The sequence below is a fragment of the Aristolochia californica genome, unplaced genomic scaffold (assembly GCF_029961685.1).
Source record: "Aristolochia californica isolate CCGP_79_NKW_82.1479 unplaced genomic scaffold, dmAriCali1.0.hap1 SCAF_6, whole genome shotgun sequence".
NCBI classification, from domain to species: domain Eukaryota; kingdom Viridiplantae; phylum Streptophyta; class Magnoliopsida; order Piperales; family Aristolochiaceae; genus Aristolochia; species Aristolochia californica.
In genome coordinates, this window is record NW_027182257.1 from 44,321,053 (window position 1) to 44,347,323 (window position 26,271).

At 37.7% G+C, this 26,271-nt stretch overlaps 3 protein-coding genes, 1 non-coding gene and 1 pseudogene across 15 annotated transcripts; 2 read left to right on the top strand and 3 right to left on the bottom strand.

The window, feature by feature from the left end:
* Window positions 1-844: 844 nt before the first annotated feature.
* On the bottom strand, window positions 845-11,973 carry LOC137967145 (casein kinase 1-like protein HD16). Of its 4 annotated transcripts, none has more exons than XM_068813599.1 (18): window positions 11,694-11,973; window positions 10,450-10,866; window positions 8,685-8,810; window positions 8,507-8,580; window positions 8,338-8,407; window positions 8,200-8,255; window positions 7,977-8,048; window positions 7,751-7,845; window positions 7,551-7,617; window positions 7,320-7,449; window positions 6,936-7,154; window positions 6,020-6,150; window positions 4,669-4,843; window positions 4,485-4,575; window positions 4,170-4,327; window positions 3,253-3,441; window positions 2,675-2,747; window positions 845-1,348 (listed from the first exon to the last, which is right to left on the bottom strand). In XM_068813599.1, the coding sequence occupies exons 2-17, from the start codon at window positions 10,861-10,863 to the stop codon at window positions 2,688-2,690; spliced, it is 2,127 nt and encodes a 708-aa protein (XP_068669700.1). In that variant the 5' UTR covers window positions 10,864-10,866; window positions 11,694-11,973; the 3' UTR covers window positions 845-1,348; window positions 2,675-2,687. The 4 variants fall into 4 exon arrangements, with proteins under 4 accessions (XP_068669700.1, XP_068669699.1, XP_068669702.1 ...); XM_068813598.1 differs by having other exon boundaries at window positions 10,450-10,947; XM_068813600.1 differs by lacking the exon at window positions 845-1,348 and adding an exon at window positions 1,390-1,890 and having other exon boundaries at window positions 10,450-10,947.
* Window positions 11,974-13,216: 1,243 nt separating this feature from the next.
* Window positions 13,217-20,619, bottom strand: LOC137934094 (uncharacterized). 9 transcript variants are annotated; one of them, XM_068778314.1, is made up of 8 exons: window positions 20,016-20,476; window positions 19,652-19,854; window positions 18,823-18,888; window positions 18,299-18,657; window positions 18,112-18,174; window positions 16,615-16,793; window positions 13,955-14,019; window positions 13,217-13,517 (listed from the first exon to the last, which is right to left on the bottom strand). In XM_068778314.1, exons 6-8 carry the CDS (start codon window positions 16,757-16,759, stop codon window positions 13,449-13,451), a joined length of 279 nt encoding a protein of 92 aa, XP_068634415.1. In that variant the 5' UTR covers window positions 16,760-16,793; window positions 18,112-18,174; window positions 18,299-18,657; window positions 18,823-18,888; window positions 19,652-19,854; window positions 20,016-20,476; the 3' UTR covers window positions 13,217-13,448. The 9 variants fall into 9 exon arrangements, with proteins under 9 accessions (XP_068634415.1, XP_068634418.1, XP_068634413.1 ...); XM_068778317.1 differs by lacking the exon at window positions 19,652-19,854; XM_068778312.1 differs by lacking the exon at window positions 18,299-18,657.
* On the top strand, window positions 20,485-21,888 carry LOC137934091 (ADP-glucose phosphorylase-like; annotated as a pseudogene).
* Window positions 21,803-23,999, bottom strand: LOC137934093 (protein MET1, chloroplastic-like). Its single transcript, XM_068778310.1, has 7 exons — window positions 23,493-23,999; window positions 23,089-23,195; window positions 22,804-22,898; window positions 22,650-22,726; window positions 22,433-22,553; window positions 22,262-22,321; window positions 21,803-22,172 (listed from the first exon to the last, which is right to left on the bottom strand). Exons 1-7 carry the CDS (start codon window positions 23,903-23,905, stop codon window positions 22,029-22,031), a joined length of 1,017 nt encoding a protein of 338 aa, XP_068634411.1. The 5' UTR covers window positions 23,906-23,999; the 3' UTR covers window positions 21,803-22,028.
* A 210-nt stretch (window positions 24,000-24,209) lies between these two features.
* Window positions 24,210-24,282, top strand: TRNAR-UCU (transfer RNA arginine (anticodon UCU)). The gene has a single exon. It is a non-coding gene; the product is annotated as a tRNA-Arg (tRNA).
* The last annotated feature ends 1,989 nt before the right edge of the window (window positions 24,283-26,271 follow it).

Consider the following 26,271-nt stretch of genomic DNA (forward strand, 5'->3'; position numbering starts at 1 on the left):
ATGATGACGATTAAGATAACCATTTCGCATATTTCACATCAAAGACCTTCTCTGGGAGGATCACGAAATTTTTAATTCTGGAGAGCACTTCAGTGAGGGGATACATATCTCAAAAAAAAATCTCTCCACAGGCCAGAGTAAGTTACCATACAAGTGAAAAATGCCAATTAAACTGGGTTCCTCCAGACTAAAATATTTCTTGATTCAGGAATTAATCAACTGGGTTTTACTCATCACTAGACTAGATCAGCATGGACAACTATCCACGCATGGAATACGTATCCCCATACTACCAGTTGGCACAGAAAACCCCTCTCACAATTTTCCGCAAACAAGGAGCTCCTAACCTCTCCAACTTGTTTTGAATTTTAGTTTTATTTATATAACTTCATTTCAGGTCAACCAACAGGCAAAACCAGTTTACATCTAGACTTGCTCGCCTTTCCTATTAATGGATCAAGTTTTATAGTTATAACAGAGTCATACCTCATCAACATTTAAGCAAAACGAAAATTTCTATACTCGTATATTTGACGTCTTCAATGAATTGAATAACATTTAAGGTTGCCAATCTATTACTCAGTTCGAAGCTCCACTCGAGGTAGGCAAGTTTGAGGCACACAATTCTTCAGTGCCATAATCATGGTTTTTTAACTACGAATAATTGGAAACCATCTCAGGGCCCCAAATTTCCTGGTCATCGGGCAAATCCGACCGGGACTCGCATTTTTGGAAGCTAAAACAGCCAGAATAAAAAAAAGTTCCACATTTCCAAATGAGATCAGGCAAATCTGACCGGGACTCGCATTTCTAGTAGCCAGACATAGCCAGAGTCAAAAGGCACTTGCCCAATCAAGTCTTTAACCCCTGACCCAGCCCGCTCTGTTGCAGATCCGAGCCCTCCCAGCCAAGCCATGGGTCAACTCAATGTGTCAAAAAACCCTCAACAACCGGAATGACCCTCACTTGACGCACAAGAATGTTTTACGTGAGATTTGTGATTTGCCATGTAATGTTGTAAGTAAATGGAACTAATTTCATTTGGTCTCCCACCCCTCGTTTGCTGCGGACCTCGTGGACTTTTAACGTAATCGCTTTTCCCAAATAAAATATTTTATGTTGCCACATAGCTTCCTTTCACATCATATGGGATAAAATTTGGCAAAAAAATGGAGCCCAATCTTATTAAAATGCTTCCGAAAACCCAGCTTGGTAGGAATGCAGCTGCATCATCAATATCTTGAGCATAACTTCCATAGCAATAAGGATCTCAGGATAAAAGTAAGGGTTAGTGAAAAGCCTATCAGAATCATCTGCTCTCCGTTGAAACAAGAAAGCTCCACCAACCCTAACAATGGCACCAACATAGTGTCTAAGTACATAATAAGTGCACAACTAGCTGGCCAAAGAACAATGCATAAACAGAAATAATCAATAAAAAGTTTCCTAGTCCTTTTGAAGTCACTCTAAGACGTCAATGTCTTAGTTGTGAATTAGAGTTTCTAACCTCAGCTACGAATGAAATTCCTAACTACAACAGGAAAAATAAAATTGCTTCTTTTCCCTCTTGATAATATTTCTCAAACCCTCTTTCCCTATCTGGCTGCACTAAACCAATTAAAATTTACAGATTGATATTCAAGATGTTTGACTCAAGTTGAAGAAGTTAACCCCCCACCCAACAAACCAAATAAATAAATAAATAGTTTTACTCAAACACTTGAACACGAATATATAGTTTAGACTGTATCATTCAAAATAGAGCCAAAACAGATCGTGCAAGACAACACTAAAGGGGAGGGAGTCATCCAGAATTCTTTTGAATGGCATCACTAGAAAGCAATTCTCCAAAGAAGAATGAAATGGATCCTTCTGTTTTTAAGCAACCACCTAAGAACCCACAAATGAGAATAAATTATGATAGTGACCTTCACATGCTCCAAGAAGAAAAGGTAGTGCATTATAAAGGTTCAATGATTAAAAATCCTTCTCCTCATATAGTGAAATAGAAGCAACAAGTGCAAGTTGAGCAGCCCAGAATAAAATCATGAGCCAATGCACTTGAGTCCCCAACTTAAGGCTGGGGGTCAGTGCAACTCCGGAATTCGATGAGTTAGTTCAAGCTTAGTTTAAATGATTGGATGATAATATAAAACTTACATAAATGGTATAAATCCCCAGTATACCAATTTATGTACGAAACTAAAATTATTTTCTACATCTTTACATGAATATAATATATATATATATATACACACACAAACACACACTCAAGATTTGAGTTATAGAAGCCTCAACTTAACATGACTTTAAATGCACCAGTTAAACAAGTGAGATCTTTGCAGATTTTATTTTTTTTATAACACAGATCTTTGCAGATTTTGCTTTGGCACCTAGATGTATCAATTGGCTTTGAGACTTCTATTGTTTTAAATGGTTCAACCTCTGCCATACAGTATGTGATTAGGGCAACATTAACCAATTTTTCTTACAGGGACTAGAAGCAGTCAGCACAAATGAGAAGCGCACCATTTCATTTCATTTCATTCACATAAAGCTGAGTCAAACATTTGGCAAGACAAACATACAGATGAAATTCCACAGGTTTCGCAATTTCCAAAATTTGAATAAAACCTTTTACTGCTTTCTTTCATAATAATAGCAAAATATTTACCTCATCTCATGCACTAACAAACGGTCCGACCATAGCAAATTGAAGCAATATAAAGATTTTTGGACCATTTTTCCTGCAAAAACCAATAAATAAGAAACAATGGTAAACTATACACCAGAATAAATTACATACCATTATAAATCTTATTACAGTAATGTCATTCCTTCTTCCATGAAGAGAACCTATGCAGATACTATCGCAAGGTTACAGAGAGAAGATCCAAGTCAAAAGATTTAGATAATTAGATATCGACCAAATAAATCGGGCAGTATCTAAATCACAAACAGATCAGACAGCTCGGAGTTCAATAAGACAGCCAAAGGCTCTGAACTTCTTGGTATTAAGCAGGCCTAACAGATGAATGGTATTAAGCAGGCCTAACAGATGAATGATCACTTTTTTGCAATGCTATAACAAGTAACATAACTTTTAGAAAAAAAATACACCTAATTATTCCTTTCAATCATGGATATGCAACAAAATACAGTCAAAATGACAGCATGATACAGAACCCCATATATACACCCAAAAACAAACAAGGGTTGTAAAAGACGAAGAAATGAATAGATCCTTAGTACCTTTACATGAGCACTGGGAAAGGCCGAGGTGCGAAGAGTTTCCTGAGTTTCATCTATTACTTTTCGTTTTGGTATGCTCAATATAAAAGCTGCCTGGTCTGCAGTGGCGGCAGTGGCTGTTATCCTATAGCCAGCTTCCCATCTTCGGTGGATTCCTTCACTAGGGTAAAGAAAATCAAGTTCAACAACCTGCACCATAATAAGACAATAAAATGGTCATAAAACTGATAAAAGGTGTTCATATCATAAGAGAAAGTTAGGTGGATGTGGCATAAAACAAAATAATGAGTTGATGGCAATATTTTTGCACTGCAAACCTCATACATTATAATAACAAGTAATGCAGATTCAAGTTGTGGACTGAGCCTTCTGCTTAATAACCACATAGACATTTCCTAGTTTGATTCTTGGGTTCAATTGTACCACAACATGTGGTGTCATGCGCTTGTGCAATCAGCACTCCAGAAAAATAAAAACAAAATGCAGGTTCTGTTAACATATAAAACTTGCAATAAAAATCAAAGAAGCAGGATCCAAAAAGTCCATAATCGATATCATAATTGTATGTGGATCTCTTTACTTGCTTATTCATATGTAGAAATATTTGTATTGAACTTAGCAAGCTCATCAAACAAAACTTTAATTGACAATTGCCCTATACTTGCTTACGAGAAAGAGAAGACATGTCAAGTACAACAATTGAGCTTTGTTTTGTCACATGAAAAACCATACACATGAGGACAGAACATTCAGATATCTCAGATAATAGTCCATAGAAAGAAAAGTGGCTTTCAAGGAAGCTCAGGTAAACAATCTGCATTTCTCCAATTCACTAAGAAGATCATGTGCCTTATTCATAATTTTTTATTGCTTGTAGTGAACAAGAGTTCCCCCTTGCAAAGGAACACAGACTGTACCTGATCAGAGAAACCAGAGTTCCTTGACATAACCACACCCCAACGGCTCCCAGCAGTGGTCATCGATGTAACATGAAAGCCTTCTTTCCATTTTTTGTTTATCCACTTGAAAGGAAAAGATTCACTCACTTTGTAGGATTGTTGGGTGTAAGGAGTCCCTGTAGATATGAATTGCATAACCACCAATAAGGTAAGGACATAGAACAAGCTCATGAACTACACACAGAATAGAAAAACAAACATTCAACGAATTGTAAAGAAAAAGACAGAGTAAATGCAAAAAGAAATACATATATAGCAGTAATCTCCACCAACCTTTGGACATGACAACCAAGGAACTGCCATTGGATGAACCAGCTATGGCACTAATATAGTAGTTCTTCTCCCATTGCTCCATAATCCAGTCCTAATAAGATCCAAGAAAAAAAATTACATTCTTTGCAACAGATGAATATAATTTTTCCACCCATAAATAAACTACATTAGAGAACATGCAGACCTTGTGTAAGAAAACTGCTGACAGCTCATAAACCTGAGAACAGAAACCTGTTCCCGCGTCCATGATGAGAGCCCACATATTTCCTGAAGAAGCAATGCAACTTATGTACAAGCCATCTTCATTACCCTTTTCCACGTGCTGAGATAGCCTTGTATCAGCTACATTATAATGGTACCTAAGAAGATCCAAGAATTTGGTTTAGTTCATGCCAACAGAGAAGTCACATAAAGAGGCAGAAGAGAGACCCCTGAAACATTATCCAAGGCTAAAACCATTCAAAATGGAAGGGAAAAAAAAGTTAACAACAACAACAACAATAGTGTAATTAAAAAAACAATCAAGTTTTGATGATATATCAGCCTTCATCAAGTATGTCCCACTCTTCCATCTGTGACGTTGCTAGCCTACATTTATCATTATATCTGTCCCTCAATTACCCCTATCTTTACTTTGTCTTCTATCAACTCTACTAGTTGTCCTCTTGTGGGAGGAGAGTGGTGCAGGTAAGAAACACTCTTGTCGACTTGGGGGGGTAGAGGTGGAAGCCCTATTCCTTAATTATTAGCCAAGTAAACAGAAGTTTTCATCTATGACTTTCAAGCAGGTAATACTTCTTTCAAATTATTCCAACTACACTACCACAGGACAGTTCCATACACGACTTCCCTTGTATGGAATGGAAATACCCGGACCCCACAAAGCCCACATTTATATATAGATATGAACTTTCAATCCTGACTACATTGCGCAAATAACCCCATTAAGACAAAGAAGAGCATCCGTTAAAGCTGAAAATATGTCTGCTTACATGCACATATTAAAATTAGTAAACCTATGAATCACTGAAACCTCTGGCTTGTATGTTTTAAATAGGTTGGTCTTTAAGACAACAGCTTGAGCCCCTGCTTAGCTACAAGCTATGTGATGATAAGCAGAGATCACCTTCATTAGCAACCTATATGATTGTCATTTCCTTAAATAACTCTCATTTGACTGAGGAACTTCACACATTACAATAAACAAGTAGATTGTGTCATTTCTCATCATTTCTTTGGTCCCTGATCCAGGACTGAAACCCAGAAAGGGATAAACATTCTGATATAAAGCATCTTTATAAAAAGAAAAGAAAAAAAAAAGGACTAGGTTTTGGTTAAATGGGAAGAACAGCCATTTGATCGCCCAAAAAAAGAAGCCCATCAATATTGCTGGAACTCTAGCATGGCCACCATTTTTCATCCATGCAGCTTTTTTAGGGACTGGAACAACATTCCTAGCCTGGAATAAGGCAGCATACTTTCTTGCTACTTTTGCAAGATGCCAACAGAGCACAAAATGGCCAAGAGTCATTTACCGTTGCTTCATTGGCCGACGCGCATTATAAACTGAAATCCATTGTGTTGCAGGACTTCCCATCCGAACCTTCTTTTTCGGGTGCTCTTCTTCATCCAGATTAACAAGTAATCTTCCACGTTTCTGCCCGACCTAATTGAGTGAGAAAGAGAACAGCAAATTATTACAAAATTTGAAATTAATATCAAATCTAGAAACATGTTATTGTCATCCAGGACTGCCAATAAAAGATCAGAGGTGGGAAATGTAATATTCCTTCTAATAGCACCATATGATAAATTGCTGTCTTTTTTTAAGGGAAGACACAGCATCCTTTCATAAAGCTTTATTCGAGGACATTCTTCACTATATTGTCTCTTACCAACTTCTATTGACTACAAGATCTGATCTTTTCATTGAAAAACAAAAATACTAGAAATGAAGCATACGTAAGAAAATATGACTTTTTTAGCACAACGACAAACACAAATTAATAAAATACATAAAGAATGCATCAGAACCCCAGCTAGGCCTTCATCCAATGAAGCAACAAATCCTGATCAACTGGTTCAATGGCGACACCACCCAGTTTAGCCCAAAAGTTTTCCTAAAGTAGGAATCTAGTAAAGAAATTAAATAAACCATTAGTTTTTTTTTTTATCTTCTGTTTTCCATTTCAATCCCTGCTGAGTCACCTGGTTCATTATTGAATCGATTGCTCAGGCCAGAGACAGGTTTCAGATTTGGGTAAGTCAAACGTGGTCGACTGGGTCAAGTCCTGGACTCAAGGAAGCAACCAGACAGATGGTGGACAGACAATGGCCCCAAAACATTGATAAAAACAGATCCATCTTCAAAGCCATGGGAAGATAACAACTGTCTCATAATATTAATAAAGAAGACATTTACAAAGCAGGACTATCAATTTGTCAATCCACCTTTAAAGCACCATCAATTCTGATTGGCCTCATGGATGTGCAAGGCTCAATTAACCCATCAAAAAGTGAAATGAGCTTTGCATAATTTGGTTCCTCGTCAAATTTCATATTTGTCACACTTTCAAGAAAATGCTTGAATGGGGCAGGGCAGAAACAGCACAGCAGCTCAGGAGACGTGGCCATCTTTTTTTTACAAACAAGGAAACTCTTATTATCACCCTGCATTTAGTATTAGACAAAACAGAAAAAAGTTAAGACATGAAGCCAGAACTTGGAATCCTTAATCAATTGATATCAAATACACACATAGAGAAAGAAAATAAAAATAAGAAACTGCACATAGAAACATTAAAAGAAGTCATTGATTAATAGAAACACTGTCACCTGATAGCCTTGCCAGGGCAACCTTCCTTTAATGAGAAATACGAGCGTGTATGCCAGTGACTCAAGATCATCTCTTCTACTTCCTGTTCGACCTAAATGTGCATGTACACTTGCATATCGTATTGTTCCTCTGCAAGTACAGCATACTAAAGAAATTATAATACAGTAAGAAAAAATATTTGGACTATAACTCAGAAACAGCAAAGACATAAAAAAATAAATCTAACAAACCTGAAGATGTCAGGCCTTTGATCATAATCAACATGATGACCTGATGATGCATCTTTCCATCTAGATGCTGAAAGGACACATTTTAATGGAACAGCTATCAGAAGAACTGAAATTTGTTTCATGCACATAGATAAACTAGAGAATGTCCATTTAGAGAACTCAGGGTATTCAACATGTCAGACATAGAAGTGATGACCTACCTAACCCAAGATCAATGAGAAAGAGTTTCTTCTCATCTGCACTTCCAGGTTGACCAAGCAAAAAATTTTCTGGTTTCACATCACCATGCACAAACCTGAACAATTGCGGTAAAAAGGTAATAGAGGTTATAACTGAACAAAGATAAAAAAGATCATTACTTCTCAAAGAATAAAAAAAACCAAAGTGGAGAGAGACCAACAGAGAGAAAGAGACAGCGGGTATTACCCCTTCAAGTGAAGCTTCTCGAGGATTGAGATTGCCTCCACAGCAATGCAAGCAACCATATTTGGTGACATCCTGTTCCAAGTGCTCATCAATGCAATTGATAATGTCCATGCAGAAATACTTAAATATAATTATATATGCATACATACATACATACATACAGCCATATATACATATGACAAGTAGAGAAAGAGAGAACAGAGAGAAGGGATATGTTTATTACGCTTGACCATAAGAATTCCAAACATCCCAGAGACTGGGGCCCAGCATGTCCATGACCTGAATATACAATTTACTATATTTAAGCAATAGCAGGTAATAAAGAATGTCCTAAAGAGCTCAATCCACTTTTAAAGTTTACCAGAATATAGTAATCTCCTTGACGACCTTTGTAGTGGACCCACGGCAGTCCATAACATCCATTGAGTGTGCTTGATCATCGCAAGGTAAGAACATCAGATAAAAATCAAAATGTTCAAGTAAGCTACATAGCATGTAGGTTTAGTCGAGCATCAAAGACTAGTGCTTACCTGTAAACTTGCCACTCATAAGGTGGACCATAATTGCAGCCTTTACTGCTTTGGTGTTCAAATTTCAATGCTACCTGTCAGCGAACAGAATTTAAAACATGATGTTGTCCAGTTTTTAATGTCCAGTTCTTAATGTCCGAGAAAACTGCCCACTATAAGCAGGAGTGCAGAGCATTACCTCAAACGCATCAGCGCCTGTACGTTCCGAGCCACCGGATACCCTTCTCCCGACATAAACCTGACCAAAACCACCTTTGCCCAACTTTCTTTCTATCTTATATACAGGAGAATTACCTACTTGTACCTGCAAGGACAGAATTCTTAAGAGCACATTTATATAAATCATTTCAAGTAACAATACAAAGAAGTTAACCCCAGAATATCTAACAAGAACAGCATTTGACACTGATTACTTACAGAATGAAACATACCACTTTGGATGCATCAAAGGAGCATTCCTTGGTCAGTAAGACAAAACTTACACATTCAACAACAAGGTTTGGGCAGAGTTTTTAACCAGCCTCAGGCAGGAGTACTGATCCAAAAGACACAAATAAAGATACTGGAGCATATTATACAGGATGCAGTGTCGGGCTTAATTAGTGTCTGCATAACAAAGACCAGTTTATTGCAGCTTTAATTATGCCAACTTAGGGTATTTTGGTTTAAAATTTCCAAAATGGTGCTTAAAGACCTACGACACTGAAAAACTTTTGGCAAGTAATCAACCACTTCAATAAGAATATTAAATGGCTTCCTTAAAAGCGAATGTGGACATAAAATAAAAGTCACTAGAGCTAGAAACGTGAACGAGATTTACATTTATTTCAACTACTTAATCCACAATTTTACACATGCCTATAGTTTGCAAAATGAGAAAGATTACAGGGTATACTAATATTCTACTCTTGTTTTTTTAATGCACAGTGCATATCTTCTCTTCAAAAGCAGGAAATAATGAAGAAAATCTACAGCTCAGAGATGAGCCCAATGCTTCTAATGTTTCTAGCACTAACAAGAACATTCATAGATATCTGATCTGGAGTCTTAAATTTCCAAAATTACTAATAAAAAGGGTAAGGAAGAACTTCAACATACATATAAAACACCCAGTTAGATATGCTTCAGGTAAGGGCAACAAATTTTGTTATTAAAGTGTAAAGCAAAGACATTTTCTGTCCATTTATTAATGCAGAACATAATACACTTGAGATGCAAATAGTAAACAAGGAAATAATTCCATGAAAAAATTTGCTTTTTCTAACGCTTCCACCATTATACTAACAATGGTCAATGTCACCAATACTTAATTGATATTGGTTAAGTTTTATCCAAAAGAAAATAGTAATATGTCTGGAACTGCAAGTGAACAGAAAGGAAACTAGGCAGTTAAGAAAAGCCTTGAATGGGGCCATTTGTATCCAAAAAGAATAAGAAAGAAGTGTGCGTAAATGAAAGTTCCGATTTGGAAGGGTATTGTCTTTGTGTTAAATCAAATTCCTATTATAGGTATTAGTGTCTGACACAAAAGCGTATCACCCATGTTCCCTCAATATGAACCGCAGACATCTTAATATATTCAAAACACTGGTGCAATTATTTAAATAAAAAAAAGAAATCTAGACATGCACATGTGGATATGTGTCCGACACAATATATTAAATGCATCTAAAACGCAATAGCAATGGCAACATTTGGCAAACAAGAGCATTTGACTTGCTGTCAAAACTCTTTCTCAGTCATAGGATACTTCAATCACCTCACACAATGATCATCCAGTAACGTACCAAGAGGCTATTATTAGAAACCTCAGCAGTACAATATCAGAAATGAATTATCACAAGAAGACCAAAAATGGAAAACAATAAACATTAACCACGTGTTCAAACCTTTAGATATTGACCAACTAATAAGATTCATGAATTTAGTAACAGCATGCATACCCTTTCAGGAATGGGAGTGGCACTTGTTTCTTCTTCTGGCCCTGCCAACTTTTCTGCACTACCGCCGCCCTCCATGGCCAGATTTTTATTGCCAACTCCCTCTTGCTTGATCAAACCTGGCTCTTCAGCTCCACCAACAACAGGTTCAGGCTGAACCTCACAAGGTTGCTCTAAATCAAGGTCTATCAGCCTGATTCCACCTCTTCCCCGACCACCAGTCTGACGAGCATTACCAGGCCCTTTGGCTACTCCCCTTCCTCTCCCAGCGCCACCTCTCCTACCGGTTCTGTTCTGAGTTGGGAGAGCCCAATTTTCTGGTTGCTCAAATGGCTGAGGAGGTTGGGGAGGTTGAAGTTCATCAAGGCGCTTGGATCTTAACCTACCCTGCCGGGCACCACTTCGAAGCTCTGGCATCCTCTACCCATACAAATGAACCACGTACTGGTTTTAATTATAGCCGCAAAAGCAAAGAAAATCACACCATTCAATCCCCCAAAACTGAAAAAAAAAAAAAAAAAAAAAACCACCAGATTCTACAAGAATCAGATTACGTACATAGAAAGGGAAATAAACAAAAACAAACAGTCAACGAACAAACACATCTCAAAAATAGGATTTTTCCGGTCACGAATAAACAATGCACGACAGCAGCACCATCCATGAAGGAGAGTAAGCCAACAAGCTAACATTTCAAATCATCAATAATACCATGAACATATAATTTTAGACAGAGAACCACCAAAAGAGCCATTTTTCCGTCAACACACTAAAAGTCCGCTTCTAAAAAACTCCAAACCTATGCTTTTTAAACCCACCAAGCCTTCAAAGAAGATCGAATGCAGCCACAACTCAAAACACGAGAAAAAAATCAACAGCAACGGAAGAAAAAACACGACAACTACATATCTCACAGAAGACAACCTCTATCTCAAAAACACAAAGCCAACCATCAACAACAGCGCGATCAAACACCACCTACGTCAAACCAAACAAAAACCCATAATTTTTTTCAATCGCTTCTTAATCCAGGCATCGATTCAAAAAAATAAGCAAATTCACAAAAACATTCAAATTCCGCCCCCAACCCGATCATCAACCACAAACAACCCAAACCGCGACAAGACAAACCACCGTTCTCCGTCCACCGATCATTCAATATCCAAACCTCCAGACCACAAAACCAGCTCAAAGAACCACAAACAACCAAAACAAGAACTCATAGATCGTGCATATATCTACAATACCGCGACGATTGCCTTCACCCGCGCGCCTCGTATCCAGCACCGCCGAGGTGGACCGCGAACCGCTGTCGGTGATCGGCAACAATGCGATTCTCCGGCATTCACAACGGGAGCTGCGAAATGCGCAAAAACGACGCGGACGATCTGAGAGCTAGGGTTTGATCGGGACACGGAAAGCCAGAAAGAGAGGACAGAACGAGCTCTGTGTCCTTGGGTGTCCGAAATCTTCTTTCTGCGCTGCGTATATACACACACACCACGAAGGTAAAGAGAGCGTCATAGAGAGAGAGAGAGAGAGAGAGAGAGAGAGAGAGAAATAGAAAGAGCATGAAGAGCAAATGTGGCCATGTAAGAGCCTAAGGATTGATTGTTGGATTGCGATTCACTCTCCATCGGGCCCACTTTGGGTCACTTGAGTTTACAGTTTTACCCTCATCAATTAGATTAATCCCTGGCAGTCCATTCCGCGGTGCCATGCGTTTGCTATAGTAAAAAGAACACGTGTGCGTCAGGGTGGACGAAGATCGTGGGTGATTCGGGGTAGGTGATTATTTGATAATGTGAATTCGACGGCTGGGATTAAAATAATTAAAAAAAACTTTGCGGACAGGTATTTTCTTGTGCATGTCTGCGGTTTATTATATTTGTCTTGGCAAATTCGCTTCTTTTTGTTATTGATTTTTTTTAAAAAAATCAAGGGTGAGGATTCTTTTGACAAGCTGACTCGGATATTTTAATGGGCCCACTTTTAAGTAGGGATCACAACCTCTTTATACCATTCAAGTATGAAATTTTCTAGGGTTTTCCTATTTAGACTCGAGATATAAAAATTTGAGTCAGATCGATCAAATCGAATCGGGACTCGCCCGTCACTAAATTCAAGTCAATATGGAGTCGGCTGAAATTAAAGAGTCCATGTCAAGGTAGATTTTGCCAACCTTTGTTTCAGGGTAAGGCTGCCCTCCCTTCTGTTAATCCGGCCATTTTGGAACCAGTCTTCCTCACCCATTCAATTCAATAGCCAACTTCTCCGTTCAAAAGAATAGCACTCAAATAGCTATCAAAGCATTGAAAAGTAGGAGGAATAACTGCCTCAAAATTTTCAAGATGAAGGAGAATACCATTAGCTTTTTCCAATTGATAACGTTACCATACCCAAATGGAACTAACTAGATATATCAAACTCAACTGGACTTGATCCCCTCTGGTCTTGTGTATTCATCAACTCCTTAGAAACGAAAAACTATCAAAAATTTGGGTCGATAATTGATGTCAAACCTTGGACATCTCCCTCCCTTTCGTGGAAAACAAAGGGAAAGCTCCTGCCTTCTCCCTCATTATGCGATACTCGATATGATAGCAGAAAGGCCGAAACTCGTCCCTTGGCAACAAAATAGAAGTGGGAACATTGAACAGTTTTTTAAAATCGATAATGACCTCATGATAATGTCATAAATTCATCTACCATCTTGCTAGTCGCTGACCAGATGGAGGGAGTGCGCTGCATGCTAGGCATGCTGTTAATATATAAATGGCAGTGCCTCACATTCTTGATTGCAGAAAATATGCTTTAGTTAGTCCAACCTACTATGCTAAGACCATAAAAGCTAGCGAACATTTTTAGTGGGGTTACCTTTAATTTTCTTTTTCATCTCTTCTGAATTATGGCTTGCTCTGGGTTCCACAAACCAAACAAACAAACACTGCTTTATGTTTCACAGGCCAGAGACATTGCAACCACTGACTACTCGCTTCTCTCTACTTTGGAGTATCAGCAGCCTCCGTTGCATTTGCTTCCCTGGCACACTGAGACACATACGGCTTTAACTGTCCACGAACAAAAGTATACAAAAGCAGTCAGCATTTTCAAAATCCATTACAAACAACCAATGAACAAGTCATCATCTTTCTTTTTTATTTTTTTCATCAACGTGATGAAGTACATTTTGCACAAAATTTATGCATTGATTACATTTCAAGGCTTCAATATCAAAACGCATCTAAGCTGAAAATGATAAATTGAGAGTGGTTAGCTATTTACTAAACCAAGGCTGTTAATCCTAATGTTGCCCAAAAAAAAATTTCTTAAGATTCCAATTTTTAGGCACTTCAGTGAATGGATTCAACTAAAATTTAGATAATAAGGTGTCTTTATCCCATAAACAAACCTTTTTGAACAAGAGAGACCAAGCAGTCAAAAGCATCCTTGCACAAATAAGGCAGTGCAGTAAAGAAGATAGTGCAACAATCACCACATTTAGTACCTTGAAATTGGTCAAATCAGGGACAACATAGTTTGGCAGCTTTTCGTCCATAACAACATATCCACCTGCGGACAGGTAATTATTCAGAGTGAAATATAAAAATACAATAGAAAGCAAAAAAGACCACTTACAACTATAATCTCAATCTAAAATATTTGCAACCAAAAAAAAGAAGATATGTTACTCTAAAGATAAATACAGCATGGAGTCATTAGTTTCTAGAAGATGGAAAGTTCAGAAGAAAACTAAATTTCTAATCCAAGTTCTCTTGGATGTAGAGGTCCCACTAGACAACAAAACACCGAGTTACACTCTTCCAAAGACAATGTTACGAGCTCAGCAGATGGAAATAAAAGAACACTCTTGATCGAATGGACTTGATCAACAGAAGATGCTAGTGCCTGTTTAGAAGGGTTTTATCAATGTCAGTTGAGATCCAGCAAGAAATGGGTGAAGCACCCACGGACAGTGTCTTGGGAGACATGTACTTAGAAACTGCAAACCTTTGAAGTCCTGTTCAATCCGGAGTAACTGATACAGCCATAGATGTTGATTTTAGAACACAACCATAAATGAGAAGAATAGTTTCAATAACCATAGGATCTGTTTAGAATAGCAGAAAAACAATCGACAGAGAAAGCACGATATGTTCTTTATATTTGTTTTCTAGTTAGTAATTAAAGCTTTTCTGTTATTAGAGATTTGAGTGGCAGCGATTATTGTAACTTTACTGCTTACCTAATCAATAAAGTTATCAACACTTCCCAAAAAAAGGCAGCAAATGCACCAAGGGCCTTATATACAAGCAGGGGTGGGCACGGGTCGGGTTTACCAAAACCCGTAAACCCACACACAAACCCGGAAAAAACCCGAATCATCAAACCCGACCCCGACCAGATCACCATCCTCATAACTCCGTCCCCACCCCGTCCCCGTGAACCCGACCAGTCCCTGCCCCGTCCACATAAACCCCACACGTCTCAACCCCGTTTTATATTTTTGTCCCATATGTGGGTGAGGTTCGGTCGGGTTTGGGAAAACGCATCCCCGACCCGAAACACAACAGGTTTTTTTCCCCGCCCCGTCCCCAACCTGCAGGGTGAAATTAGAAACCGAACCCAGATTTTCGAGTCAGGTTGGGTTGGGTTCCCCATAAAACCGAACCCGATGCCCACCCCTATATACAAGCATGCAGTTCATTGCTTGTTGTGTGTATAAATCAAATCTCTCTCTTTCTGGTAAGATAATCAATCTGGAAGTGTTCCGTATAGGCGCTTCTCTACCTAAGCAAAGTAGTAAGTCAACAACAAGACCTAGTTCTCAAGATTTGAATGAAAACTCATTACACTTGATTTTCTAGTACCAGCTCCATGATGCTATTGTATAAGGTGCCTTTTTTCCGTACAAGCTAACCAAGGATTATACTTTGGCCTGCTTATGTTTGAAGCCTAATCTTGTTGACAGCTACATGAAAGGAAACTTCCGCCATCTCAGATGTTACAACATTTTGTTCAAGAAAATATTATCCTTAAAAGAAAAAAAAATCTTTCTGTCCAAATCTATGGGTGATACAATCAACAATATTTAGGAAAGAACAAGTATACATCTTCAAAACAGAGATGATGGAAACAAGGTTTAAAGCAACAAAAACAAGGTTTAAAATCATAGGTTGTGAGAACGTGGTGATTTGGGCATCTAACCCAATGGTCATTTATTAATGTTTCTACTTTAAGGTCTTGGGTTCAAGTCTCACCAGGGTAAAGGGGTTCAACATATTAAAAAAAATAGTATGAACGTGCAAAAACTTGTTAAAACAAATCCATATCAAAGTCTTCCTTGTTCCTTAGCTTCTACTATTAGTTCATAAGAGTTGATTATGTTCACCGTATCACTGATACATGTCAACATATAGGACAATACATACAGAATATAGATTGAAATTGTAGTGGTTGATACTAGCCAGTTAAAGCCTCATACCAGCCATACCAGTGGATACATACAGAGATTTTTTCATACCTGATTTGGTAATTGATACCAATATGGTACAACATGCATGAAACAAAGAGAAGCGATAAAATGTCTCATGAAAACTCAAGGGTGGGAATATCAATTGTTTCTTCCCATGAATATTCAGTTGTTTGAATCATTTTGATCTTATTTTGTTTAAACAGTGCTGAGTTATATTAAAAAACTGCAAAGAACAAAATTACAAGGTGGGGGAACCGTCCCATACAATGAGAGATTGCAGGGAGGTTCCAAGTTTAGCAACATTTTGATCTTATTAAACATATTTTAACAATTTTTCCTCATCTGAGTTATCTTCTTGCTGTTTGAAGCATTTTTTACTGTTCAAATTAAAAGGGGCCGTTTATTCAGGTTAAGCTAGAAAGAGCGCTGTGGACACCCAATACATCACCACCACAGAGAGCTCTTTGGATGTCAAACTGTCGATAAGAAAGTCAGACAACACCCATAATTTAGTCTGATTGAAGAGTGAAGACTAAGCACATTCTCAGTTAGATCCCGTGAATTATACAGGATTGCTAAATGTTGCCACCTGCAATCTCTCTAATTGATAGATAGAAATACAAATGAACACAAAATTGGAGTGCATTGTTGACAGTAATGGTGTGCTTGAATAGGTAATATAATTTCCTTACCTTTACGGGTATGAAAACCAGTGGGCTTACAATTCTTTCCCTTGTAGTAATTTTTAGAACCTCGTTTGGAAGTGAGAATATCAAGCGATGAAGTGCGCTTCCGTCTCATTGCCCTCCCAAGCCCTAAAATCAAACCCAGTGGCATCCTTCCCCTTGTTGAATGTTGCAATCTGTGTAATCTGCAACCAATATTAACACTTTAATAAATAATTGTTGGACTTTGCAGGAAGAAAAGAGGTGAGAGGGATTTGGGTTTTCAAACCATTCTCCCTTATTTATAATTAAAACAATATGAAAAATTACATCCATGTCCCTACAAAACCTTAAGAAACTACATTCTACCAAAATCAACTTCCCTAGGAAATAAAGTAAACTAATTAAACTTTAATTATACCTTCCAACACTCCCCTTTAAGCTAGAGCATATAGCTTCAGTTTGTTACAAAATTTGTCTCATAGCCGTCATAAGTATAAAATGAAAATAAAATATTGGTCTTATAAAATGAAAATAAAATATTGGTCTTCAAAAATTTGAAATCTATGTCACTTTAAACTTAAAAAAAATTGGCCTCTATAGTCTTCATCTTTTGAACTTGCACTTCAACACGTATATTCTTCTCTTTTTCCGCTTCAAGATGGAGAACATATAACAATGATCCTAGCTTGAACATAAAAAACTACAACAGTCATCTTCCTCCATCTCCCCCTTAATAACATACCATCTCAAGGTGTCCTAAGCAGACACAAACTCTCAATACCTTAACAAGAGGGCAAACCCCAATAAAGGGTAAAAGAAATATGGGTGACATATGTAGGAAAATTTGAAACTGACACAACGGATTTCAAACACGAAATAATGATAGTAGTCACTAAGTAAGAAAAAGGTCAGCCCCACAAGGACGGCAATAGAAAACCCACTTAAGGGCAATAAAACACTCGCATATAACAAAGAAAGAGATTGACAAAAGAAATTCCCATAGCACGAGAAATTTTTCACAGCAAGAAAGTCAGACCACACAAAGTGTTTTAAAATTTGAACAAAAACAAAGAGTTCTGAAGCAAAATATAGGGAATTGGTCTTAAAAATAAGAGAAAACCAATATAATACGAGATGGCACAGGAGATAGGTAAGATAAAATGTAAAAATTATAGGAGGATCAAACTAACCAAAGTGCTTGAGACAATAAAGACATTAATATGCAAAGTCCCATACTAACTACTAGAACCGATTAGAAAATTGACCACAATTCAACCAGATTATTTACCACAAAATTCAATGACAAGTTGACTAGCGAGAACCAAATCGAACTAGAAATCGGGCCATTAAATTAAGCATGAAGTCGAGTTAAAGAGAGAGGAAAAAACCTGTTCGACAAAACCTATTTGCAGAGCACTAAAAACTTCTTGTCAAAAGATAATCATGGCATATACGACTCTACTAAAGAGGCAACCAAACTCTACAACAACATCCAAATTCAGCTGCACAGCCATGACGAACCTCACTAGTCCTTCATCTTCTTCTTCTTTTGTCGAGCTCCTAAGCCTTCAAAAATATACACATCTTGGAAAAGAGAGCATATCAATGTCAGGAACTCTCTCCACCAGTATGTCAGCAACAATTACAGAAATAACATCTCACCTCTACATTTATAAACAAATATCAATAATTCGTCAAAAGACATTACCTAACTGGACAAGCACAATTCCTCATCCTATATGAAAAATTGTCCGGGGTGCGACAGAGAGATAAAGAGAATTTCAGAACGTCCATAAAGAATGGCCAAAAGATTTAAAGAATGTACTGAGAACTGCTGCAGCTGTACCATGGGTTGGTCATAAAACTGGTTCATCCACAGAAAAACTGGCTTGGATCTAAGGATAAAGGTAATATCTGGCAATATCTTCAAAAGAGACCACCAAATACTTACTCTGAAATTAACTTACTGTAAACTTTTTGAGATCTTACCCCAAGTTTGGAAACCTCCACCTAACTGGCTCTGAATTTTCATTTTGCCAAATGAGACACTACGAACTACAGGAGTTTCTGAAACAAGTGGCATGGCCTTTTCAGTTGCTGGGCCTTGTAGAACTAGGACGATGATAAAAAATCTGTGGCTTTTAGGAATTTATGACATCATTTTAAATAAATATATAAATAAGAATAGATAAAAAAAATTCAGGAAAAGGAATATATAAAAAAAATTCTCACAAGCTTCATTACTGATTTCTTGGTCGATTTGAATAATCCAATTTGGAGCCTTCCTCTAGAGAAAAACTACATCAAGCAATGAAGGTTCTATCTTTAAAGGCCCACCATAGACATAAACTCACAAAAAAAAAAAAATTATCATGGAATAAGAGCTTAAAGATTAACTTATTTTGTAAAAAAAAGGAATAAATTTATTACAGGGTTGGAAAGTACAAAGAGGCAAGCATCTACAAGGAACAAAACAATAGTACATCAAGAGGACAAGAATACAAAGTGGTGGAAAGTACTACTCCCAGCCAAGGAATTTGGAAGATTGTTGGCTTCTGAAGCAGAGTGAGACACTAGAAAAGTGCAAATGTCATTGATCTCGTAAAAGAGTTTGTACATGTTCGAAGGGAGCGGAGCAGTCATTAGGCTGGTCACCTTTTTTTATTATTATTTACATCATTCTCCACAATTAGCTAATGAAGAAACAAGTTTTGAAAAGCCTGAATCCCTCTGAAGGGCACAATGTTTATCCTTTGTGGAACCACTGAGGCTAAAATGGTTAGAGCAAATTCAGGGGTCTCCCCAAATCGTTGCAGATGAATGCACATCCTCCGGCATGACAAGATCAACTCTAGAGCTACCATTAAATTGAATCGGATCCAACCATCAGGCAGAGGAGTACAGGGGTGGATTTCAACTGACATGCAGAACACACGAATTCATTTTTTTACATGCGGAACAAACAACCACTGATCTCCAATTCTCGATAATGAAGCTAGTGAGACAATGCTCTGGGAGATTTCAAGTAGAACTAAAATATAGACTTTTTCAAATACTCCACCTATGGAGCAGCACCGCAGCCACTTAACCTGCAAATAGGCCTGCAGCTGACACGCATTTACTCCATACTCATGATACTTTGCAGTCACAATCCAATTATCTGAAACTTTGCAGGGTAATAATGCCCTTTATGTTTTCCTTCTTGCAGAGGGTATTTTATACAAATCCCTGTTTCAGCTCTTGGATGTTCTCCGACATCTCAACCTGTTAATTTCCCATTTAAGTTATGGAGCTGATTTTTGGAAAATAGTTGCATATTCAAAACTTGCGCGCTCATAATTACAGGTCAAGAAGAGAACATGAGAAACGCTAAGCGCAGGTCATCAGGTATCACTCCCAAAACCAATGCAATAGAAAATACGCACCAGAGATTTCAGGAGGCAAGAGAAGCGATAGGGCAGCCGGAAGAGACGTCACTGGAAGAGAGACGAAGATCTTGTAGAAGCCTAAAGGGCGGCCTTTTTTTGCCGGGTAAAGTTTTGGAGCAGGGCTTCACTTTCAACAGGGTCGTCCTTACAGCTAGTTCGTCTATGGGAGGGTTTGGAGAGAGCAGAGTAAAATCGGCGGGTCTAGAACAGAGGAGATATTCTTAAATGAGAAGCAAGTGAGAGACTGTGTTTTGTTGGTAATATCGGCCGATACCCCTTATCGGCGGTATCTCATACGACAAGTTCCGGTACCTATCGCCCCAGAAGCAAAGCCTTACGCCCAACCTGAACCACGTCTATTTGCCGCGCAATATGTCGAGTGTGGCCACCAAGGCCATAGCCCCAAGCCTGACTGCAACGAAAGGCAGATTTTAGTTTTTCCATTAGAAAGCGAAGAGATCAAGCGATGGCGTCGGCTCGAAACCCCGAGATAAGAACCGACAGCATCTTTGACAAATCCGTGATCTTCTCCACTGCCAGAGCTCGCCGCCCCTCCGATTTCAAGTCTGCAGCTTCAAGTTCTACTCATGGCTCTTCTTCCTCTTCGTCTTCTTGCCCGTTTTGTATCGGGCGGGAACACGAATGCGCGCCGGAGATCTTCCGGGTCCCGCGAGATAGTTCCGACTGGAAAATCAGGGTCATCGAGAACCTCTACCCCGCTCTCCACCGAGATATCGAGTTTCAAAGGCGTGAACTTGATTCAATTTCAAAACCTGGCGTGTTGACTGGGTTCGGCTTCCACGATGTGGTGATCGAGACGCCCACGCACGATGTTCGCCTGTCGGATCTCTCTGCTGCGGAGGTTGGTGGGGTTTTGATTGCGATTAAAGAGAGGGTTTTGCAGCTTCGGTCCAAAGAAACTATCAAGTACGTTCAGGCGAGTTATAAAATTTTTCTTGTTTCCCGCGTTTTTTAATCTGTTCGGCTCAGTAAATTCTAGTTTGAATACAAGATTGATTTGATCTTTATCTTTTTCTAAAAAAATTATTACGATCATGAAGGTTTTCAAGAATCATGGTGCGTCCGCAGGGGCATCGATGAGTCATTCCCACAGTCAGATCATGGGTTTGCCTATTGTCCCCCCACCCCCCCCCATCTGTTTCTGCTCGACTGAACAACATGAAGGAATACTTTGAAAAGACTGGGAAATGTGGTGTCTGCGAGATTAAACCTGGGGAACTTTTAATTGATGAGTCCTCCCATTTTTTCTCCATGGCCCCCATTCGCAGCTTGCTTCCCTTTTGAGATATGGATCATTCCCAGACAACACTCTTCTCATTTCCACGAGCTGGTCTTTGAGAAGGTAAATTCCGCAGACTCGTTTCTTTTGGCTAAATGTGTTGTTCTCGTTTCTCAAGTAACATCAAAGGCATGCTCAGAGACCTTTTTTTTTTATTTAATTATTGTTGCAGGATGTAGATCTTGGTGGTTTGCTGAAGTTAACGCTCAGAAAGTTGTCTCAACAGTTCAATGATCCACCTTTCAATTTTATAGTTCATGCTTCTCCTTTCCAAACCACATCTTCTCACCTGCCCTACTCTCACTAGTTTCTTCAAATTGTTCCTCAATTTTCTGGTATTGGGGGTTTTGAGATGGGAAGCGGATGCTACATAAATTCTGTTTTTCCAGAAGAAGCAGCCAAAATCTTGAGGGAAGTCGATGTTTCCCTTGAGAGGCCTTGGACCAGAGATTAAACTGAAGAATTTGTAACATTTGACGCACAGAAACGTCAATATGAAGTGAATTTCGAGGCTGGGATAGATGATTTTGTGAAAGATCATGTAAGTTCATATTGAATAACAAAACACAGTCCTGGGCTTCCCAAAAATTGCCATATTGAGTTACAAAATAATCTTTTCAATCACTATCGGTGTAAGATATAAACAGGTTTGAGAATTCAAAGAAGGGAATCAGCTGGACTCACTGGCAAGATCAGAAGGTTGGAAAATCCTATTTCTTGTTGAATATGCCGAAAATGGATTTGATGGCATTGATGGCGTTCTCGTTGATGAATGATTCATCAAATCTTTTCAGTAGGGGCTCAAATTCTTCAGTAGTTCGTACGTTGGCAAGATCAGGATCAGTCCGGATTCTCTGCATTATCATGCAAACTGAAAATGTTGAACATAACTCTAAGAATTGTAAGTCTTGGGTTCAAAGTGGAAAAACAAGACAGTGCTGACCTTAAAATCTTCAAATCCCTCTTTTAAGGCATCTTCAAGTGCAGAGAGGCCAGCTTGTAGCTGCAAATGCAGAATTCAAATTTTCCAAAATGAATGAAATGAAACAAGTGTAGCAAAGAAATTCTGTAAAAATGCCAGTTTGCAATCTCATTTTCCTAATCCAGTGATTACCTGATTGAGTTTGGAATAGCAGCATGCTACATTGTAACAAGCCACTGAAGCTTCTGTAGGATCTGGTTTTTGCCCCAAGACTGACTCAAATTTTTCTAGGGCCTCTTCATATTTTCCCTCTCTTGTTCATTATGAAAGGAGAAAAATCACATCAGAATCCAAAATGGAGAAGAGATCAACAAAGATTAACTAAAAAGAAAAGAAAATGGGAGCTTACTTGTAAAGCTTCAGGCCCTCTCGGAGGTCAGCTGCTCTACGTTCCTTTTGCTCCATCTTTCTCAAGTAATTTTTCACCTGAAAGCAAGAACAGCTTCGATTATTAACAGTAAAATAGCTACGATTCCTCTGGAAGAAAAGGAATATGTACACACCTGGATTTCTCTCACTCTGTCACTAATAAATCCAGAATTCCTCTCAGCCCGGATAATCTCTTTCTCTGTGAGCTCTCCACCGGTCTCCAACTTCCCTGTTAATACAGATTACATGAACAATTTCATTCTTGAAGGGTCCATATCAGAAAAGATGCCACAGCAGAACTCAAAATTCACTCGGAAAGATGAAAAACCTATTATTAAGAAGCGATAGGAATCTCAAACGGGAGAACATTGCCAGTATTTGGGCAACAATGACACTAGAACACAACTGAAAATACCAACCATCTCTCTTCTGCATTTTCATGAGCAATGGACCAATTCTCTGACGAATTGTATACATGGTCCTCCCATACTCAGCTGCCGGCCATATTTCTTCTCCAAACACAGCACTGCACATTTTACGGTATCAGATTACACCTGATCATGAGTGCTGTTCATGTATGAAAAAAAAATCTAACGGGGAATCGCCATAGAATAGTCGAAAATAAATAATGAATAGCAAATGAAAAAAAAAAAAAAAAAACGAATTGAGCAAGAACAAATGAATCGCCATAGAATTTTTTATCCAGCGAAAGAAAGAGTAAAAAAACAAAACTAAAAACAGCAAAAACTACTGCAATAATAGAATAGCTGCAAATTTCGTAAGTAACTCAGCAGGCAGGAGAAAGAAAAAGGGGAACCAAAACCTGGTAGCAAGAACTTTATCGCCAACACTGAACTTCCCCGACTTGTCGGCCGCGCTACCAGGAGCAATCGCATCAATGTAGGTCCCTCCATCACGACCCTTCACAAATCTCACCCCATATGGCTTCTCCAGCTCCACCTCATACTCTTCAAATTCTTCTTCACCCTCATCTCCCCCTTCGCTTCCCTCCTGTTTTAAAGGTTCCGATTCCGTTGCAGACGCTCTCACGATCAAAATAGATGGTTTCGCGAACTGGGTATTGTTGAATCTGACTGAGGAGTCAATCAGCGCCAAATTCTTAGAACACCAATGCCTAAACTGAAAAACTGGAGATGGGTTTAGGTTGGTGGGTGTTCTTTTGGGTAAAGAAGGAGAGGAAAAGAGCGAGGGGTTGCTGCTTGGAGCTATAGACATAGTTGCTTGCGGCTGCAGCTGTTGCTCTTATTCGGGTAAATTTCTCCCCTTTGGTGATTGAAATAGAAGCTTTTAAATGGAGGAAGAGCATCTTGTCTTGAAAAAGAAAAGGAAGAGGGATTTGAAGGGAAGAAAAAATATAGAGGTAGAGATTACAGGGAAAATGACTGGTGGCTCTGCTGTCTGCTCTAGTTTTCTCGTGGCTCGGTAGAGATCACAGAGAGACATAATCCACAAGTGGAGTACCGTGTAGGGAACACTATCCCAAAGGATTTTAAATTAGAAGCGAATATAGGCAACAGGAGTACCCGTGGCCTAATGGATAAGGCGTCTGACTTCTAATCAGGCGATTGTGGGTTCGAGTCCCACCGGGTATGCATTTTTCTTCCCACTTCGTTGCAAACTAAACCAAAGGATTTCTATTTTTATTTTTATTTTGTTGGCTTTATTTCAAATTAAAACTAGGGGATTTTCCGTTCTTATTTACAAAAAAAAACCGGATTTACCTTTATAATCAGATAACCTGATCGGTTGGTCTAACCTGATCATAAATCAAACTGGTTGAACCGGGTCCGATTCAATAATCGGTATAAGAGAACTGATAATTCAATTTTATCTCCCAATATTATTTCCTTTATTATTTCATCAAGATATATGCCTTCACATGGCTTTTTAGTTTTTCTTTTCTTTATTCCAAGTAAATCAAATATAATAAAAAAATTTTTATGAAAATGGCTCTATTATGCACAAATTGTTGATACCAAGAGACATATTGAGTTCAAGCAAAAAAATTATTTTAGTGTTAAATAAAACCATCCTTTTACAAACTCTAAAATTTATATTCATTATAAAAAATTTAGTTTTTGGCAGTAAATTTTTTTATCGTGAAAATTTTTCAACTGATAAAAAAAACATTTCTCGACATAATTTAGTTTTAATAATAAATAATAATTTTAGATAAATTCCATCGATCAAAATACTATTTTATAATAAAATATAATTTTCTCATATATTTTTTTCTCCAATCAATCATGGGAAAACTCTTTTTATAGAATAAATTATTTTTTCACCAGTAATTATTTTCCTATCAACCCTAAAAAAACTATTTTTTAGAGTGTAAAATTATTTTTTCTGGTAATTATTTCCCACCAACCCTAGGAAACTTTTTTTAGTGGAATATTTTTCCTTATATTATTAAATTTAATTTTGGGTTAATTTTTAAGTGTAAAAAGCATGTTAATTACTTTTATAGGAAAATTGTAGAATGAACCTATAATAATTGTTCTTAAAACTTAAAAATTATAAAATTGCATTAATATATAATAATTAAATAAAATATAAATTGAAATAAAATATTTAATAATTTAACCTAACTTAAAAGGGTAGACACCTTTTATGAGAATAATTTGTTGCCATAAAATATTTTCTAGTGTAATTTCAATCTAGAAAAATAAAAAAATTGATTTTATTTTCAGTGGAATAACACTTTCATCGATAAAACCTTTTGAAATAAAATATAGTTGGAAAATCTTATCAGTGAAAAACACCAAAAATGCTTTATCGATGAACTTGAAGCCTTTTTTTTCTTTTTGTCAAAAATGGTTTTTTTTTTTGTAATAAAAATTTAGAATCTTTTAAACAAACGACTCTCATTGGTCATATGAATAGGACCAAGTACCTCATGTGTATGAACCAATGAGTCCTGTGTATTTCGAAGGTTCTTGCTTAATTTTTCTGCTATAGAAAATCTAATCTCCTTTTATAATTTGCTGAAAATTAGGTACTAATGTTCAAGCTAAATCAAATACTAATCTAATAAGAAGTTTTATAACAAAGAGAAAGTGAGAGAAAGATGGGTTATTACCCACCACTCCCTAGACTCTTGTTAATCTTTTTAAAAGACATTGTTTAGTCTATCTACATGGAATGGATGGCCACCTATTCATAAAGTTGACAAGGGCCCTCGATGTTTTTGTTTCAGAAAATATTAGCCCATTCTAATCTCTTTGTAACCTGCTCAAATTTTTAGCTTCCAAAATGATAGATTCAGGGTTTTCTAAGTTGTATATGTAGGATCTTTATATCATGAATTTCTTAATAAAAACATAAATGAAACTCATGAACATACCTCCTGATATGGCGTCAATTTCTGGTGTTTGACATCTTCGTCTCCGACAAACAAAGTAAATGGCGTTGTCTTGTCTATCACAGAGGTTCGTCGATGGCAACGTTCAGGCATACCTTTACTAGACCAGACCCCCTCTTATAAACTCTTCTCCATTAAAGGAGACCACCAAAAGATGGGAAATTGAAAGATTGTAACCAGTGACCACTATTAATGGAAAACCAATGACGGAAAGTCACTT